General features: G+C 41.1%; 1 protein-coding gene across 3 annotated transcripts in view; it reads right to left on the bottom strand.

Annotated features, from left to right (window-relative positions):
• PLEKHS1 (pleckstrin homology domain containing S1) overlaps window positions 1-16,749 on the bottom strand; it is a 28,327-nt gene extending 11,578 nt beyond the window's left edge. For 2 of the 3 annotated variants that reach the window (XM_004020205.6, XM_060404502.1), the window contains exons 1-8: window positions 16,670-16,749; window positions 14,303-14,349; window positions 8,051-8,139; window positions 7,833-7,939; window positions 7,372-7,506; window positions 5,331-5,406; window positions 4,140-4,250; window positions 2,235-2,360 (exon numbers count right to left, since the gene is read on the bottom strand). In XM_004020205.6, coding sequence (XP_004020254.2) covers window positions 2,235-2,360; window positions 4,140-4,250; window positions 5,331-5,406; window positions 7,372-7,506; window positions 7,833-7,939; window positions 8,051-8,139; window positions 14,303-14,330 — 672 coding nt within the window. In that variant the 5' untranslated portion in view covers window positions 14,331-14,349; window positions 16,670-16,749. Of the gene's footprint in view, window positions 1-2,234; window positions 2,361-4,139; window positions 4,254-5,330; window positions 5,407-7,371; window positions 7,507-7,832; window positions 7,940-8,050; window positions 8,140-14,302; window positions 14,350-16,669 lie in introns of all 3 variants that reach the window. The other variant, XM_012102957.5, reaches the window with a different exon arrangement.
• Window positions 16,750-19,928: the final 3,179 nt, after the last annotated feature.

The following is a 19,928-nucleotide window of genomic DNA, read 5'->3' as shown; positions in this document are numbered from 1 at the left end:
CTTCTGTCATGTCTGACTCTTTGAGACCCTATGGACCACAGCCTGCCAGGCTCCTCTGTCCATGGCATTCTATAGGCAAGAATACTGGAATGGGTTGCCATGCCTTCTTCCAGGGGATCCTCCCAACCCAGGAATCAAACCTGAGTCTCTTATATCTCCTGTATTAGCAGGCAGATTCTTTACCACTAGCTCCACCTGGGAAGCCCTCCCTTCTGTCTACTGATGCTGTATTCAGGCCTGGCCTAATGTCTTCCTGACCACATTAGCCACTGCCAACTTTTCCCTTCTCTAAACTTCTATGGCACAGTGTTGCACTTAATTTTTATAAAGGTCTTCCAGTTTGTTTTTTAAGATTTTTTTTTTTTGAGGGGGACTATTTTTAAAGTCTTTGGTGGATTTGTTACAATATTGTTTCTGTTTTATGTTTTGTTTTTTTGGCCACAAGGCACTTGGGATCCTAGCTCCCAATCAGGGCTAGAACCCACGCTCTGTTCACTGGAAGGTGAAGTCTTAACCACTGGACTGCTAGGGAAGTCACCAGCTTAGTTTTATTTGCCTTACTAGACCTTGCATCTCATAAAGCACCTAGAAAATGCCGGACATTATAGCTTAGTGTTCATATCACCTGACTGGTTGGTTCAACTGTCATGAAAAGACTAGTTGCCATCACTGTGTCCCAGAGAACACGGCTGTGAAAAAATCTGGGGTAAAGCAGGGTCCTGTGGTCACATGCTATGCGTTGTATTCTGCTTGGCTGTTTATAATCCACCACTGCATACTAAAGGCGCAGAGAATTCTACAGCAAAAGAAGCTTGTGTAAATTATTTTACTGTTTCTAGAACTTACTTGAGCTCAGAATGCTTCCTTCATATGAACACATGTCATCATCCCTGGTTTGAGAACTGCTGCCCCCTCCCCCCAGTTCTGTCTTCCTACCTTCTCTTTCCATTCTCTTCTCTCCATTGTCCACGTTGAATATAGCTGCTGGGTTAATAGTGAGTGCTCAGTTGTGTCCGACTCTTTACGACCCCAGGGACTGTAGCCTTCCAGCCTCCTCTATCCATGGACTTTTCCAGGCAAGAATACTGGAGTGGGCTGCTATTTCCTACTCCAGGGGATCATCCAGACCCAGGGGTTGGACCTCTGTCTCCTGCAATGGCAGGTGGATTCTTTACCACTGAGCCACCTGGAAGGCCAGGGTTAGCAGTCCTAGAAGATAATTTGGTTTTGCTCTTTCCTGACTGAGAAGCTGCTACTGCCCCCTGTGTTGCCTGTAGCATGAAGTCAACTTGGCATTCATAATCCATCATGGTCTGACTAAGTCTTTTTACTGGTTTTTGTGTGTTTTCCCCCAATAGGTCACTTGTTAGTGTTAGGTTAGAGCTCAGCTAAACTATTCATCACACCCATATCAAATGCCATTTTGTATCTTGAAGCTTTCCCTGACTCCAGTGGAGACAGAAAATCTTTTTTTCTATTGCCTCCAGGGCTCTTTTGAAAAAAAAAATTTTATTGACATATAGCTGATTGGCAATGTTAATTTCTACTGTACAGCAAAGTGATTCAGTTATATATTATATAAAGGCATTCTTTTTCATATTCTTTACCTTCATGGTTTATCACAGGTTATTGAACACAGTTCCCTGTGCTATACTATAGGGCCTTGCTGTTTGCTTCCAGAGCTCTTTGACCACACCTCTGCTGGAGCATCGTTCTGTAAGACTGGTAAGACTGAGTTTGGTGGGGGAAGGGGGGCAGGCATGATGTCAGGTCCTTCCTGGCAGCCACCATGCCTAGCACAGGACTGAACTAGCACACAGAAGGCTCTCAGTGATCAATATACTGATTGGCACATACCACACAGTTTCTCACCCAAGAATATCGTGTCTGTTCATATTTACTGTTTCTATCCAGAAAGACTCCTCAGGTCAATCCCTCAAGTCTAAATTTCACCTGGCATAAAAGGCCAAATATCATCTTCATGGAACCTTCCCTGACCTCTGTCTGAAAGTCAGCTCCCGCTGCCTGCCACCCGTCAGGCCCTCTGAGCATTTTATAAGCATCTCTCTTCAGCATGGAGACTTTTCTGTTGTGTGTCCTGGTTAGCACCTATCAAAGTGTCAACACTATGAGCGCGTCACCTGTGTCTGATTCAGAACCTAGTCTGAGTGCCTGGTAGGGGCTCAGTAAATATTTGTAGAAGGAATAAATGACTAATGGGTGGGAGAGGTTACCTCTAAAAGAATGCTCCGAGGACTAATATAATGGCTGTCTTCGTCTGAATCTTGAGAGATTTCTGATGAGAAGTCATGCGATAGGCGAGCTTCTCTGAGTCCTGGAGAATGTTCTTTCACTAAACGCTGAATCAAGAGATCAAGACAGAATTAATGCTTTTTCTTTTTCTTTGCAAGAGACGGAATTAAACCACATGTTTTCTGGAAAAGGCATAATAGAGTAATTGGGTTGAGAACATCCGAGGATCTTCCGGGGTTATATCCAGAAGCCTTTATGACTTAAATCTGCTTCTTGAGTCTGGGTCACCACTGATAGAAAATTAGAAGCGCATCTTTCAGGCTTTTCTCTACTATTGGGTCCTGGAACTCAGAACAAGTGATTCTCTCTGGTGCATGGTGTTCTAAGTCACTAAGCTCTGCCACAGAACCCTCACTCCCATCTTTTCCTGCCTTTCACCCAGTGCCATCTGAGAAGGTAAGCAGCCTAGAGTCAAGACACTGTATCTTTTCCCTTTCTGCTCATTGTTCCTTTTCTGTGTTCTGCTTCTATACCTCTATTGTTTCCAATGCAATTTTTTAGCTTTGATCTTGTGATAGTATAAATTATAAGGTTTCAAGGTGATCTAGGTTCCACCGATTATTGCTTCCCTTCCTCATAGATACAGGACATTCTGCAAAGTAGCTGCTTTGCCTGGCAGAAAAATTGTTATATGTATAATTCAGTTCTTTCAAGAACAATACCTTAGAGCAAGAGTGGGGGAGGTGGTGGGTTTGAAAAAAAAAACCCTGAATGTTCTCTAGGAAGGCCTTGAAAGAAAGTGACTTTTTTTTTAAAGATGTATTTAAGTTGTGTCCATTTTTCTAGCTCCAAGCTCATGGAGCCAGGCCATGCTGAATTGAGGATGAGGAAGGTTTCCCATTCTATTTTGGAAACAACAACCACAGCAGCTCCCAACAATGTATGTGGCGGGAACTGGTTGGAATACACCACATGAACAGACAAAATGACCAATAACATTATCTTTAGAGAGAAGGGTATGGAAGCTGAAAAGCAGGAGGGCAAGAGGCATTTTTTGAAAAGAGTTATCCTTCTCAGTCTTGATTCCTATCACCCTTACTACAAATCCCAAGTGAAGTATTTGGCCTGGTGCATTTGATATGCTACAAAAAGCTTTTAAAATAGTTGGAGAGCCTCCAACTAGATAAAACAGGAAGCTAGGCCCTGTTGAGATGTGCCTGGTACCCAGGGGTAAAAAAGGGAAAAAAAAAAGAATGCCAATGGTTACATCTCTAAGGTGCAAAATAGCATCCATGGCAGAAGAAAAAAACACTCAGCCTGTTTGTTAATAATATCCAAAACTAGGCAGCCTGCAAATCTAAGAAAGCTGAGGCATAATTACAAATCACTTTCAAGGGGCAGATGTAGTATAATTTTTTTCTCAAGTGGATTTCATTAGAAATGAAGTCACACACACACAGAAGTAAGACTGATTTGGGTGAATACATGAAATTAATAAGAATCTGATTTTGCCTCAGGAGTACAAATGGTCAAGTGGTGTTTGGGGAATTTTTTTTTTTTTTTTTCAGAAGTAATCTTTGCCCTGTGGGTGAAAGGAAAGAGGAGGTTGCCAGCCAGGCTTTTGTTTAGCTGAAGGATCTCCACCCAATGTGGATACCTGGATGTGTATCAAGGAGCATCCAAAATGAAAGAATAGATTTAGAGGTAGGCAGGGCAAGCAGTGAGGCTTATCATGGTAGGTGAAACAGACTAAATATAGGATAGATCCTAGGACCAAGAATCATTCATGATGGGTTAGGCTTTGAGGAAGATGTCAAATACAATTGACTTTGGAATCAGCTAGCTCCAGGCATGGTGTCCTAACAAAGAGAGGTAAATCTGATTACCATGTCTGGAAGACTGTTTCTTGTTATGGTGGCGCCGACAGCCTCTGGTGGGCGGAAAGGTCCAAGGAGAGGGTCTGAAGAGGGCCTTTTATCACCTGATGAGAGTTTCTCCTGCTTATGGAAAAGGAATATTGGAATCAGGGCACAATTGATCCCTGGTCTAGAATGAAACAACAGCCTGGTCTTGGGGTCTTTGCTCCCAGTCTTTGACCACTAGCATTTATACTGCTGGTCAGCCTGCTCCCCATTAAGATTAAAGCTGATCTTGTCCCTCTCCTGTTCCCAAACCCTGGAGGACTTCCAGCCTGGCTTTCAGAGATGCTCTGAGTTTCCCTGTCTTTTCAATCCTGTATCCTTCTGTACCCAGCCCCTTCTAATTATCTGAGTACTTACAGACACACCCTTGCTTTTCCTTTCTCCTTGGCTTCTGCTTTTGTTGTAAGCATAGGACAACCAAGAAACCATGTCAAAATGGTACCTAGAGGCCAGTTTCATTAATAAAGGTCTGTCTTAAGAAAAGTGAAGTGAGAAGTGAAAGTCGCTCAGTCGTGTCCGACTCTTTGAGACCCTATGGACTGTATAGTCCAGGCCAGAATACTGGGGTGGGTAGCCTTTCCCTTCTCTAGGGGATCTTCCCCACCCAGGGACTGAACCTAGGTCTCCCACATTGCAGGTGGATTCTTTACCAGCTGAGCCACAAGGAAAGCCTATCTTAAGAAAGGACTTAGGCAAATTTAGCAAAGGTTCTTATGAAGCAAGTAAACAACTTAAAATTGCTAGCATTTACATCACAGAAACATTCTATTGAAAATGCAAGACAGGTGAGATGCATTTCTATAGAAACCAGCCTGGACTTAGTCATTCCAAAGGTAGCTGTTATGTACTTTGAATAACAATGATGGAAAATACTGTAGTTTCAGCTACTATTAAAAAAAAAATGCCACAGTTAAAATTTACCCCTCCTACTCCAGTAATGAAAATCTGAAGTGTCTGTATTTTAGCTTTCTTGTAAAACACAAAAGAATTTTTTTCTATTGTTAATCATAGAAATTACAAGGATGTACATTCTCTCACTTATTTATTCCTTGTTGAATGCCAGTTGCCAAGCGGGGGAGAGAAGCTTGCATTGTTTTCTTGGGAAAGAGGGCTGTGTTCAGGGGCTCTGCAATTTTATTAGTGATATGGAGTCACCTCTGTATTCTGGTGCACTGCTTTTATATCCCGGCAGAGTGATGACAAGAAGGAGACCCAGTCTTTAATCTTCTCCCTGTTGAAAGAAATAAACTTTCAGCTGGCATGTGGCAACGGTGGTGCCTGCACTCCTTCTGAACCAGAGAATGAGTCTTTTATGAACACTGGAACAGGCAGTGGGGGTAGGTACCAGGCAGAAAAGGACTTTTTCCCCCCCCCCGAGTAGTTTAAATGCCCATCCCCGGCATTTAAACATCCCCTCCTCACCACCTCCACACTCACACACTAGAATTAACCCTCATGCCACCTCTGTGAGGAAAGCTCAGAGAAATGGGGAGAGAAGTGGGAGGTAACAGCGTAATCACAGGGTTTGGAGCTTTTGGCTTTGACATGTATTTCTTTTGTGTTCTCAAGCGGCCCCTCATCTGTCAGTGCCATTTTGCAGCTCTCCAGGTGTGTCTCCCGTTAGGGAGTGCGTGTGTTTATGAAGGATGTGTTTGAACGAATGTATATCAATCACACCTCCTTTTCTGTTGACTCTTGGGATGGTTGAAAAGAAAGCTTTTGCCTTGGGGTTGATCTACAGCAGATCCAGTTTCTTCATACTCTGGCTTGAGCGTTCCCTGCCTCCTCCATACTTCTTTCTCCCCTGACTTTAGCCTCTCTGTCAAGCAGATAATCATCTACAAAGGATCCATTAGGCATCTTTGCCAGCACCAGAAGCCCCTCTTAAAAACTGAAGACTCCTTCAGAGATGAGCACAGCCCCTCCCTAATGTATGTAGCTTGCACAGATGTTTGTATACTGGGTTCTTGCAATAAAGTGCCTCTGAGGTGATGGTGATTGTTATGGACTGAATTGTTCCCCCCTAAATTCATGTGCTGAAATCCCAGTCCTCAGTACCTCGGAATGTGACCTTACTTGGAAATCAGGTCGGGTTGTTGTAGATGTAATTAGTGAAGATGAGGTCAGACTGGAGTAGGGCGTCCTAATCCAAGATGACTAGTGTTCTTATAAAAAGGAGAAATTTGGACCCAGAGATGTGCACATAGGAAGAACATTATGTAAAAGATGGAGGTTTGCTGCCGCAGGCCAAGAAACTACCAGAAGTTAGGAATGAGGCCTGGAACAGATCTTCTATAGAACCTCTAGAACTGATGTGGCCCATGACACCTCAAATTCAGACTCCTAGGCTCTAGAACAGTGAGATAACAAATTTCTGTTGTTTTAAGCCACCCAGTTTATGGCACATTGTTATGGCAGCCCTAGGAAATGAATACTGTGATGTGTCAAGGGGCATAATAAAGACTAAAATCATAATTAAGAATGCTAAAGGACTTTACTAGTAAAGAGTCCGCCTCCCAGTACAGGAGACAGGTTTGATCCCTGGTCTGGGAATATCCCATATGCCACGAAGCAACTAAGCCCATGAGCCAGAACTATGAGTCTGTGCTCTAGAGGCCAGGAACTGCGGCTGCTGAAGCCCACGCACCCTAGAGCCCGTGCTCCACAAGAGAAGTCACGGCAACGAGAAGCCTGCAGACTGAACCTAGAGAAAACTCCGTGCAGCAGCGAAGACCCAGCACAGCCTAAGCAAACCACAGTAAAGGAAAAGACTGCAAGATGCTTTTCAAGGTCGTGGTCATGGGTTTCTTTTTTTTCTTTTTTTGACTTTTTATTTTGTATTTTACTTTGTATTCCCAGGCGGCACTAGAGGTAAAGAATCTGCCTGCCAATGCAGGAGATGTAAGAGATGCGGGTTCGATCCCTGGGTTGGGAAGATCCCCTGAAGGAGGGCATGGCAACCCACTCCAGTATTCTTACCTGGAGAATCCCATGGACAGAGGAGTCTGGCAGGCTACAGTCTACAGGGTCGTGCAGTGTCAGACATGACTGAAGTGACTTAGAATGCATGCATGCATAGCTGATTATAAGGTTATGGCTGTTGGTTTCTATTCAAGGCATATTTATTGTTTTAAAATATTTTTGTTTGTTTTTTATTCTACATACAGGAGACACTCCATGTCATCTTACTACTTACCTGTCACAGCCAATGAGGAAGTATTCCCTGTTAGTGGTCTTGATAGACATCACTTCATCAGGGTGACATTTAAACATCTTCTGTACAGACTGCATTTTTTCATGGCTCCTGATGCCAACTTCTACACTGGAATTTCTAGGAGATATGAAGTATTAAACAGATGCAAATACAAAATTAGGAAGAAAACTGGCTAATATTTTTCAATTGTTAAGATCCCAACTGAATAAAACTTTAGATCTGCTTGATCAGTGCTTTGAAAATTGTCCAGTAGTTTTAGAAAATAAGTTTAGATCTGGTTTATCACTGATTAAAAATACTTTGTTCAGCCTAAAACTTAACTGAAAAATTCATATTTCAGTTAGTCTCGGTTCCACAAATTAACGTTTGCTAATTCTTTTTCTAATTTGCATGCAACATGTTAGTGTTTGTTGTTGTAAACATTTTCTTGATTGGATACACACCGGTCAATTTCAATAGAACCTCGGTGATGATGGTCTTTGTAATACGAAAGACTAAAGTCCTTTTTCCCACTCTTTGACAGAATGAAAAGCCGCTTTTTCCAAGAGGTCTGAAAAGTGAAAACACTTTGCATCTCAGTTAAATCTCAGAGGAAGAGAAAGGATTTAAAAAATGCTCATGAGGCTGGTGGGAGGCCTGTTAAATTTTTGTGAATACTTACCGCAGAGAAGAAAAGCTGAGGAGGTGGTGATTTAATAAAGTAATCTTGTTTGCAGACTTCATTTTCATAATAGAATGTAAATTGTTTGCCTAGTAAAAGAAAGTGAACAGGACTCAATCTGTTCTCTATAAATTTCTGAGAAGAAATGATTCAATTAAAAAACACTGTTTACCTCTGGAAAGGTCTTCAAATTACTCAGTTACGGAAAAGAACATCTATCATAGGCCAAGAGAACAAAAACCTCAGGACCAAGTGTGCGATTCTTATTCATCCACTGTTAGGACCTTCATTCAGATGACATTTAGAAGCTCTTTAATTCAGCTCACACCTGTCTGGCTCCCTGTCTCTGGAGGAGGCTATTGGCTCTCTAGATGTGAACCAAGATTTGTCTCCATTTCTGTTGAAGCACCAGCCACAGCCAGATAATTCTGCCTTACCCTTTGACTTACCAAACAAAAGCAAATTTACCTGTTATTGAAAATAAGGTGGCTAAGTCATTAAATAAGAGGTTTCCAAATTGTTAGCTACTTCTCTGTAAGGATTGAAATGTAGAGGCAGTTTCAACTTTTCCTATATTTTTTGAGAATGTCTGCAAGAAATATGAACTACTTTCATTATTTAGAAAAAAATTAATGTTGCTAAAATAGAATTTATTTTGAAAAGAAGACTTTGACTTTGCTTTTACATCCAGGCTAAAATTCTATTTCATCCATGGGTTTGGTAAAAGATAGCCTTTACTAAAGAATCTGTCCGTGCTTGTGCTCAGCCATGTTCAATTTTTTGTGACCCCATGGACTGTAGCCCACCAGGCTCCTCTGTCCATGGGATTTTTCCAGGCAAGAATACTGGAGTGGGTTGCCATTTTCTACTTTAGGGGGTCTTTCCTACCCAGGAATCAAACCCATGCCAAATCTGACCAAATTTACACTTTGGACAAAGATGTAGTGACAGGATTTACTCTCTTGTTTAAAATAAACAAAATATATAAAATAGTGGTTTTCAAGACACTGGTCATAGGCAATAAAAGTCAATGGACCTTTAACAGACAGGAAACAAACTAGGTGAGCCCCACAATTCCCTTGATGGAGTTTCCAGCCCACAGCACAGAAAAGGGGAACTGAGGTGGGACCAGGTGGACCCCTGAACTAGGGGAAGAAAGATGAGGGTTCAGGGAGATCAAGGCAGCTAGAGCTCACAAGACAGAAGAAAGAGCTACATGAGAGAGAATCCCGGAGACATTAATAAGGTCCCCCTCGTTGGAGAAGGAAAAGGCAGCCCACTCCAGTACTCTTGCCTGGAAAATCCCAGGGACAGAGGAGCCTGGTAGGCTATAGTCCATGGGGTCGCAAAGAGTCGGACATGACTGAGTGACTTCACTTTCAAGTATTCATAGGACTTCCCTCGTGGCTCAGATGGTAAAGCATCTGTCTACAATTCGGAAGACCTGGGTTTGATCCCTCAGTCGGGAAGATTCCCTGGAGAAGGAAACGGCAACCCACTCCAGTATTAGAAAATCCCCTGGACAGAGGAGCCTGGTGCAGGCTACTGTCCATGGGGTCGCAAAGAGTTGGACACGACTGAGTGACTTCACTTTCAAGTATTCAAGAATATTTATCAGTATATGTGTGTGGGAAAATTACCCAAGGCCAGATAAAGAACCATTAGAAAAAATTAGAGGAAATCATGCCCAGTGTTCTGGTGGGCCAGAGAAAGTGCTTGTTCCCTCCAGCTAAACTAGCAAAACTGATCATTTTTGGAGTTTTGGGAACAGTACTCAGGAAAGTCATTCCTCAGTAGTGAGAACTGCTCCAGATCTAGCAAAGCAGAAAAGCAAGTCTTAAAAGCATTGAATTGCTTGCAAGAAACTTAACTGCATCCCAGAAAGAATGCTCAAGGTTTATTTTTTGTTTGTTCAGTTGCTCAGTTGTGTCTAATATTTTGTGACCCCATGGACTGCAGCATGCCAAGCTTCTCTGTCCTTCACCATCTCCTGGAGCTTGCTCAAACTCATGTCCCTTGAGTCGGTGATGCCATTCAACCATCTCATCCTCTGTTGTCCCCTTCTCCTCCTGCCTTCAATCTTTTCAGCAGCAGAGTCTTTTATAATGAGTTGGCTCTTCATATCAGGTGGTCAAAGTATTGGCGCTTCAGCTTCAGCATAAGTCCTTGCAATGAATATTTAGGACTGATTATCTTTAGGATTGATTGGTTTGATTTCCTTGTAGTCTGAGGGACTCTCAAGAGTCTTCTCTGACACCACAGTTCAAAAGCATCAAGTCTTTAGCACTCAGCTTTTTTTATGCTCCAACGCTCACATCTATACAGGTCTACCAGAAAAACCACAGCTTTGAGTATATGGACCTTTGTTGGCAAAATCATGTCTCTGCTTTTTAATATGCTGTCTAGGTTTGCCATAGCTTTTCTTCCAAGGAGCAAGCGTCTTTTAATTTCATGGCTGAAGTCATCATCTGCAGTGATTTCGAAGTCCAAGAAAATAGTCTCTCACTGTTTCCATTGTTTCCCCATCTACTTGCCATGAAGTGATGGGCCCAGAGGCCATGATCTTGGTTTTTTGAATGTTGAGTTTTAAGCCAACTTTTTCATTCTCTTTCACTTTCATCAAGAGGCTTTTAGTTCCTCTTCACTTTCTACCATAAGGGTGGTGTCATCTGCATATCTGAGGTGATTGATATTTCTCCAGACAATCTTGATTCCAGTTTGTGCTTCTTCCAGCCCAGCATTTCTCATGATATACTCTGCATATAAGTTAAATAAGCAGGGTGACAATATACAGCCTTAATGTACTCCTTTTCCTATTTGGAACGAGTCTGTTGTTCCATGTCCAGTTCTAACTGTTGCTTCCTGACCTGCATACAGGTTTCTCAAGAGGCAGGTCAGGTGGTCTGGTATTCCCATCTCTCTCAGAATTTTCCAGTTTATTGTGATCCACACAGTCAAAGGCTTTGGCATAGTCAATAAAGCAGAAGTAGATGTTTTTCTGGAACTCTCTTGCTTTTTTGATGATCCAGCGGATGTTGGCAATTTGATCTCTGGTTCCTCTGCCTTTTCTAAATCCAGCTTGAACATCTAAAAGTTCACAGTTCACGTACTGTTGAAGCCTGGCTTGGAGAATTTTGAACATTACTTTGCTAGCATGTGAAACAAGTGCAATTGCGTGGTAGTTTGAGCATTCTTTGGCATTGCCTTTCTTTGGGATTGGAATGAAAACTGACCTTTTCCAGTCTTGTGGCCATTGCTGAGTTTTCCAAATTTTCTGGCACATTGAGTGCAGCACTTTAATAACATCATATTTTAGGATTTGAAATAGCTCAGCTGGAATTCCTTCACCGCCACTAGCTTTATTTGCAGAGATTTATCCTAAGGCCTACTTAATTTCTCATTCCAGGATATTTGGCTCTAGCTAAGTGATCACATCATCACATTTATCTGGGTCATTAAGATCTTTTTTTTTTTTTTCCATAGAAATAAAAAAATGGCTCAGATGTTAAAGCGTCCGCCTCTGATGTGGGAGACCCGGGTTCGATCCCTGGGTTGGGAAGATCCCTTGGAGAAGGAAATGGTAACCCACTCCAGTATTCTTGCCTAGAGAATCCCATGGACAGAGAAGCCTGGTAGGCTACATAGGTCCACGGGGTCGCAAAGAGTCAGACATGACTGAGCGACTTCACTCACTCACTCACTCATCCAGTACCCAACAAGGTAAAATTTGCAAGATCTGGCAACCAATCAAAAGTTACCAGCTATGCAAAGAGGCAGGAAAGCATTATCCATAATGTGGATAGTCATCAATACATCAAACCAGGTGTAGAACTGACAGAGATATGAGAATTAATAGAGGAGTTCATTAAAACCAGCATTAATTTGATTTTTCACATTCAAGAAATTAGATATACAGAAGATATAGCAAAGATCCAAAGTGAACTGGAGATGAAAACTACAATGTCTCAGAAAAACAGTAATACCAGATGGGATTAACAGGACTACCAAAACAAACTCAGAGTGAAAAGCAAAAAAAAAAAAAAAAAGAACCCCAAACATTAAAAAAAGCGCCAGTGCATTGTGGGACAATTTCAAGTGACCTGATTCAATGGACATAGTTTGAGCAAACTTTGGGAGAGTGTGGAGGACAAAGAAGCCTCGTGTGCTGTAGTCCATGAGGCTGAAAAGAATCAGACTCAATTTAGCAACTGAATAACAACAACAATTTAAAGTAATTGGAGTCCTTGAAGTAGAGGAGAAAGGCAGAAAAAATATTTGAAGAAATAATGCTGAAAATTTCACAAATTTAAAGAAAACTGTCTCGGAAATCTAAGCAGCTCAGGAACTCCAAACACAAAATATATGAAGAAAACTGATAAGGAACATCATACCAAATTGCTCAAAATCAGTGATAAAAAAAAAAAAATCTTTAAAACTATCAGAGGAAGAGAAAAGACATTAATGCATAGAGAAGAAAAAATACAGATGACATTAGATTTCTCATCAGAAACAATGCAAGCAAACAACAACAATAATAAAAACCAGTGGAACAAGATGCTTAAACTATTGAAAGGAAAATAGGTCATTTTAGAGTTTTATATGCAGCAAATATATCTTTCAGAAATGAAGGCAGTTTCAAGACATACTCAGACATACAAAAGTTGAAAGAATTAGGAGGACTGCTTTATAAGATATGTTAAAGGAAATCCTTCAGGTGAAAAAATGACACCAGACGGAATCTGAATTTATACAAGTGAATGATGAACACTGAAGTGGTAATGGCAAGGATAAATATGTGGAATATTTTCCTTACTATTCAAAAGATAAAAATTCAATTGACTGTCTAGACAAAAAACTTGATATATGTAACAACAATATAGGTGAATCTCAAAAGAATTAAGTTGAGTGAAAGAAACCAAAGAATTCATTCAGTAAGATTCCATTTGTGTAAAGCTCTAGTACGTAGGAATGAACTTAAAAGAATGACAGAAAGCGGAACTACGGGGAGTAGAACTGGTTCCTGGAGGAAAGAATTATAAAGAAGCACAAGAAGATTACTGGGAGTGATGCGGGTGATAATCTCTTCCTGCGGTGATCATTTCCAAGGCATACACACACAAACCATTTAAAATACGTGCAGTTGATTGTATGTCAGTTATACCACAATGAAGCTATTTTTCTCGAAATATGAGCAATCCCCAAAGCATATTTGATGATACCTTTTCCGGGCTTGAAATTCTTCAAGGATCGCCAGGCTTCTACGAGGTCAATTCCTGGCACCAAATCTATTCTCTCCCGTCCTATTTTATAGCCATATTCTCCTTGAACACAACCTGCCTCTATCCTACTTCATTGCTTTTGGTCAAACCATCCCTTTCTGCTGAGATATGCTCTCTTTCCCAATCTCTTTTGAAACTCGATTGGATCGTTTCGGATCCAGTTCAAATGCCTTTTCCATAAAACCTCTGGATTGCCACAACTATGTGTGTGGCTCCCCCCCCCCCCCCGCCCCCCGCCTTTTTCTTCAAACTTTACAGCATTTTGCTCTTGCCTTTCATAATCTGATCCTGATTGCATGTGCTTGTCTTAACTTCTTAGTATAGCTACTCAGATGTGTTTATCTTAACTTCCGAATGAAATTACAAGTTCATTGAGAGCAAAGACTCTTACTAACTAGGCTGTACATCCTTCTGCAATGGGAAGTACTGTAACTTACTAATAATAGGTGCTTTGAATAATTGTTCATTAATATTTATTTTTGAATTGAACTGGATAGTGTGATTTCTAAGTTACTTCATCCTAAATCTGACTTTTCTGTCCAGTCATTTACATGGTGAGGCATATGAGCATGAAGCAAGAACATCTGAATGATGCCCCTTAATCTATCCACATAATACACTTTGGTAACAATTTAGGCAGTTTCTGTCCAAGTGAGAGTTTCCTGTAAAATTAAGGAAATATTTTCCAGTCTTCTCAGGGCTCTAGTGTGCTGTTAATATCAATACCATCTCCATAAAACATTTGATCCATAAAAGTTGGAAAATGCCAAAGTTCTAGATAAGTGAGCTCTTACAAAATAATTAACTGAATCTAACAGTCTCTGCTACATTCTCCACATCAACAACCATTACCCTAGAATGCCACCCATTATCCTTACTAAAACCATCTTCTGTATCCTGTCTACTTTTATGGGAATTGATAATGATTTCCAATAAAAAGGTTTTTCCTTGTGAGAGTATGCCCCTTGGGTACCTGAACTCTTCGGAGGTTTGCGCTCCATTATGGCTGTCTGTTCTCACCTGCAAAAAAGAAGGACTAAGTGTTAGTCCCCAAACAACAGTATGCTTCCCTGATAGCCACTCAGTCACCAAGTGCCAGAATGGCGCTCTCGAATGTTGGTGAGATGGGTCATCAGCCCCGCTTCCCATTCTGCCCTTGAGGCTGATAGCAGTCATGGTAACGAGAACCATCCCAGCGGCCTGTGCTCACCAAGTGGCAGTTCTGTGGAAGTGTTGCTGGATGACTGAAGGAGCATCTTCCCTGGACTTTCTCCGTTTCTGCCTCTTAAGTGGCTCTGACAAGAGAGCCCCTGGAGACAGAAACACCAAACCAGGGAGACAAGAATAGGGCAGAGGGCAGGATGCTACGGACCAAACGCAGCGGATAAAGCATTCCTGGCTGAAAAGAAGCCCAAGATAAGCTCTTCTCTGTGCCAGGAACTCATTTGCTCTAGAGGGAAACCTGAGAGCAAGAACCAGGGCACACCCCGTCCTTAAACTGCCTCTGCCATCTGAGAGGCCCGTTCCCACGGCTGCCCAGCCCTAGGAGCTCAGGCTGATATGATCAAACTGAATCTAGAGGTCAAGTCCTTTCCTGCACACATCTGCTGGCAATCTTGTGAATGACATGAGGCCCTGTGAGTAGGGGGGTCCCACAGGATGAAAGCCCAAGGGGCAGGTGTGATCTTTAAATCAGGAATCAAACTTTCACCTTGAATTCATAGGACTCTCAAACAGGAGGCAGCACTGAACAGGGCAGTGCCAGGGTCATCCCAGTAAATGGGAGGAGGCAAAGGGTCCTTTACTATCTGGTTGGCATGAGATCATTCCTCCTCTCCTGAGGGCTCCCTTTCTCCAGCATAAACTCTCATTCCTCCCAAGGTATAAATGATATAAATAACTCATAGAAGTTCTGGAAAGATATCTATTCATATCACACACACAATTATTCATTAAATAACTCACGGGTGAAGGATGAAAGTATTTGAAAAGCACTTTGTCCCTTACCATCCCTGTGTGCTGCTTGCTGCGTGCGTGTGTTCTCAGTCACGTCTGACTCTTTTGTGAACCCATGGACTGTAACCAATCAGGCTCCTCTGTCCATGGAATTTTCTAGGCAGGAGTATTGGAGGGGGTGCCATTTCCTCCTCCAGGGGATCTTCCTGACCCAGGGATCAGATCCACGTCTCTTGCGGATCCTCCATTGGCAGGCTGATTCTTTACCAGCTGAACAACCGGGGAATCCTATATACTATGTACTATATACTATACTCTCCATATAAACAAACAAACATAGTATACTATATGTATGTATGTATATTATATGTGTGTACATATGTACATGTTAACCTCTCTACACCTCTGTTTCTTCATCTATAAAATGGAAGCGATACTATCACCACCCTCATAGGATTTGTCAGCATTACTTGAGATAATCTGGCAAGGAGCATTCAGTAATTTATAGGTGCTTAACAAGTGCTGCTTGTTAGGTCATGTCCAGTTCAGAGAGTCTATTGACTGCTTCATAATGACTGGCATGTACTAAGTGACTAATACATTCCAAGCATTTTTAAGCAAAACCTGTAAAATAGATTTTGTATGTTTATGTATGTCAATGGATTTCATATATATGTATACATATCTGGATTTCATATAACATATATTGCATACTATATATATGCAATTTAATTTCTATTATATCAAATTCAAATTATTTTTATGAAATCCAGTATATGTATACATATATATGAAATCTACTATTACATGCACATGAAAACATAAAATCTATTATATAAACTCTGCTTATATAAGCAAAACTTTAATATTATCTATCACATGTATGAAATCTAATGAGATTCACCATAACGTAATAATGAGATACAACAATACTATAAAGTTTTCATTATTCTTACAGTAATACAATATCCATTTTACAGACTAGGAAACTGTTACCAGAGAGATTAAGTAATTTGCTTTTGATCACATAACTAAGAAAAAGCAGAGTCAGAATCATAACTTGAGAGCTGGTGTCTGAACTACTTTTCTCTTCCTTTTATCTGAGAAAAAAAGAATTAAATCTGTTCATAGTTTGCCTTTTATTTCTTGTCATTGCCCCCAAACAAAAAAGCTTTTCAGATTTAGCTCTTTGATCTTGTTCAGGAGACTCGACCCAGTCTTGTTGCCTAACCTGTTCATTATAATGAAATCTGATGAGTGTGATCCCAAGAGGTCCTATTTCCCTCTGATGGTACAGCCCAAGAAGGTTATGAAGAAAGAGTCGCGACAGCCCAGATTGGCATAGCCTTGAGAACCCAAACTCATCATGTCAAGCAGTACTTACTAGAAGCCAGGTGGTCGCTAGTGTGCTTCTCAGCAGAGTGCACTGTTCCTGTGTCTCTTGAACTCACCCCTGCTCACTCTGAGCTCTGAGGATTAAGTACAAGCTTTGTTTGAAATGTGAGCCAACGGGAAATTCCCAAACTTCTACCTTCGGGCAGATTTTACTCTTGCCCCAAGCTGAAGGAAGCTGGTGACCCGAGGGAAGTCCTGGGCTTTCATTCTTCTTGTGGTTTGGCAGAGAACTGCCCTTGGCATTCCAGGTGTCTAACAACAAAACGAAAACAAACATATAAAAGTTCCTGCCAGACTTTGGACCATGATCACAATGGCTGTTATTGAAAACAGTGCCAGCTCAGTCTTGACCTCCTAAGGCGACCACCAGTGAAACAATTCCTTTGCTACCCACCCATCCAAACCCTCCCCAAACCTCCTAGGGAAGTTAGGAAGGGTTCTTTTATGCCAGATGAAGAAACAAAAGCCTGGCTTCTCCAACACATTTGCACAAGCCAAGGGTCTTCCTGAAGATTTGCTTATATATCCATAATGGAGTGGTCATCAACAGCGTAGCACTGGGCAAGCTGTCTTGAACATCCTGCACAGCCACCAACAACTCTTAAAAAGAATGGAGATGCAGAAATAGAGACCAGACTTGTGGCCACCACGGGGGAAGCACTTGAGAGAGTAGCATAGAAACATGTACGTTACCATATGTAAAACAGACAGCAAAAGAATCTGCTGTGTGAAACAGGGAGCTCAACCTAGTGTTCTGTGACAATCTAGAGGTGTAGGGAGATGGGAGTGTGGTTCAGGAGTGAGGAGACCTATATATACCTGTGGCTGATCCATGTTGATGTGTGGCAGAGGCCAACAGAATATTGTAGAGCAACTGTTCCCCAATAATTGTATTTTGTTCTACACTTCTCCATATTATACAATTATAATCTTCAATAATTATTAGTTACTAAAAAAAAAAAAGCAGGCCACCATGACTGGTCATTCTCAGTTATATCTGGTCACCAAAGGGCCCTAGATATATTTTCATTTCTATTAAATTGTTTTTAGGGGAAAGAGGAAGGGGCAAATGACTTTAACTTCTTATAACACCTTCAGAAGTAAAAGTACATAATTTTAATCTTTGTCTTCACTAGCGTAGCTGCATTTGAACCAGCTCTACCAGGTATTCACTGAATGGTTTTGGCCAGTTACTCAAGTTCTCTGAGTCTGCTTCCTCATTTGAAAAGTGAGGCAGATAATGCTAACCTCACAGGATCTTTCAAAAATGAAGATTTCACCATAAAAACCCTATAGCCCAGGGCTTGATCCATGGTAAGCATTCAACAATGGTTATTTCTCTGCTTTCCCTTATGGTACCTTATGGAGGGTGCAGGTAATACTTCATTTAGCAAACAGATGAAGTTCAGAAATGCAGAAGTGAGTATTTTATAGGTTACTTCCTGCATGGGACAGGTTTTGCTTGAGTGAGAAGAAATAATTTCTTGGAATGTATTTCTTTAGATGTTTCCTTAGGCCAGGTTTTGACTACTCTAAAAATAGTTTTTAGTATCTTTACATTTGATTTTTGACCAGATATCATTAGTTTTTGCTCTAAGCAGCTCTTGAAAATCTTGTGCTGCTCTCTACTTACTCAGAAATATAAAGCTACAGACAGTACCTCATAATCCAGGGACTTAACAAAAAACAGAGGAGAGAAAATTACTTTAAGACTGCATTCCTTTGGAAAGGCTATAAAACCAGTTAAACAGACAAAGGAACTCCCCATCCATCGATTCATCCATCTGTGTATCCATTCAAATATCTACCCACCCAGTTCACCTTGTTCTAGGTTTTCTCGTCATATTTTCCTAACAGTATTATAAAGCTCTTTGAAGAAAAGGCTTAATATATCTTACAGGTGCCTATGAGAGCTATTTGTACTGTAGATGCCATCTAGAAAATTTTAAAAAATGGCAAGTAGACACCAAATACTAAGCTTGTAAAAACTGACCATACCTATGAAAAGCAAGTATAGTTTCCTTCATTATCTTCAGTGACCTGTAAACAAGAGGTCAGTGAAATACCTATTACAAAAGGCCACTCACTTGTTCATTCAAAATATCAGGTAAATTATTTCCTGATTTTGCCAGTTGTGCTTTTCTATCGTGAAAGAGGTGCTTAGCTCTGCTGCCTTTTAAGCAAAACACAACTGAACAGTTTCTCTTATATGACCTAACACTTGGGGAATTTTTCTTTTACATATAATATATTATGTAATCCCAACAATTTTGTAAGATAAGTGTTGTGATGCCTTATTTTTGAAAAGAGGAAATTGAAATTTAGAGAGAAAAAAACAACTCGCTCAAAGACATACAACTAACATGTAGACCACAAGAAATCAGACTGTCTTGACTATTAAGCTTCTATGTGCCCTTTGTACCCTCTACCGTGTTGAATCCTAGGCTGGGATCCGTCAGCCCGGGCTCTTGGCCTGTTCCGCCACCAACGGTGTGACCCTACATAGGCTGATACTTTCTGGGCCTCCTAACCCCATTGCTGTCCCTTTGTTAAGGAGCTCCAAGTACCCATTCAGTTCTGATTATGATGATGCCTTTAAGGCAGTGCCAATGACTCATCAACAAGCAGGCTGTCACATTGCACGTTGCATGCTTGCTATCCAAGTGGATAGTATACATGCCTTTGCTGACGTCACCAGTGAAGGAGGGACATCAATCACATCACTTCAGGATATTCTTGCTGTACCTCTTCTTTAGAACAAGGACTCCAAGGGAAGCAAGGGGAGAGTTGTACACAGGAAAAAAGAATCACAACTCGGGTGCCTTTTAGATTGTGTTAAAATGATAATAGATGAAAATCTACTTTTAACAGCCTATTTCGTGGCAATCTAAATCATCTTAAATTTGCAAAGAGTACAGGATTGATAATATAAATCATTCTCTTCTATGACTGAGAATTGCCACACAGTTAGGATTGCTTTTGGCTGCAAGTGAAAAGAAAGTAGTCAAGAATAGTGGCTTATAATTTGCTTATCATACATCATGTAAGATGTCTGAAGTGAACCCGACTCAGAGTTGGTTTGATGATTCAGTGATGTTAGAAGGTTGAATTCATGTCTCTGATTTTCTTGATTTTTTTCTATATGGCCATACATTTGCTGTCAGAAGCATCATCGTTTCACAAGACAGCCTCTCAAGCAGCAAAGAAGGGTTGAGGGAAAAGGAAGATTCTTTTTACGTACCTTCCAC

This window comes from Ovis aries, chromosome 22 (genome assembly GCF_016772045.2).
Source record: "Ovis aries strain OAR_USU_Benz2616 breed Rambouillet chromosome 22, ARS-UI_Ramb_v3.0, whole genome shotgun sequence".
NCBI lineage: Eukaryota > Metazoa > Chordata > Mammalia > Artiodactyla > Bovidae > Ovis > Ovis aries.
This window is presented reverse-complemented; position numbering and strand designations above follow the sequence as displayed.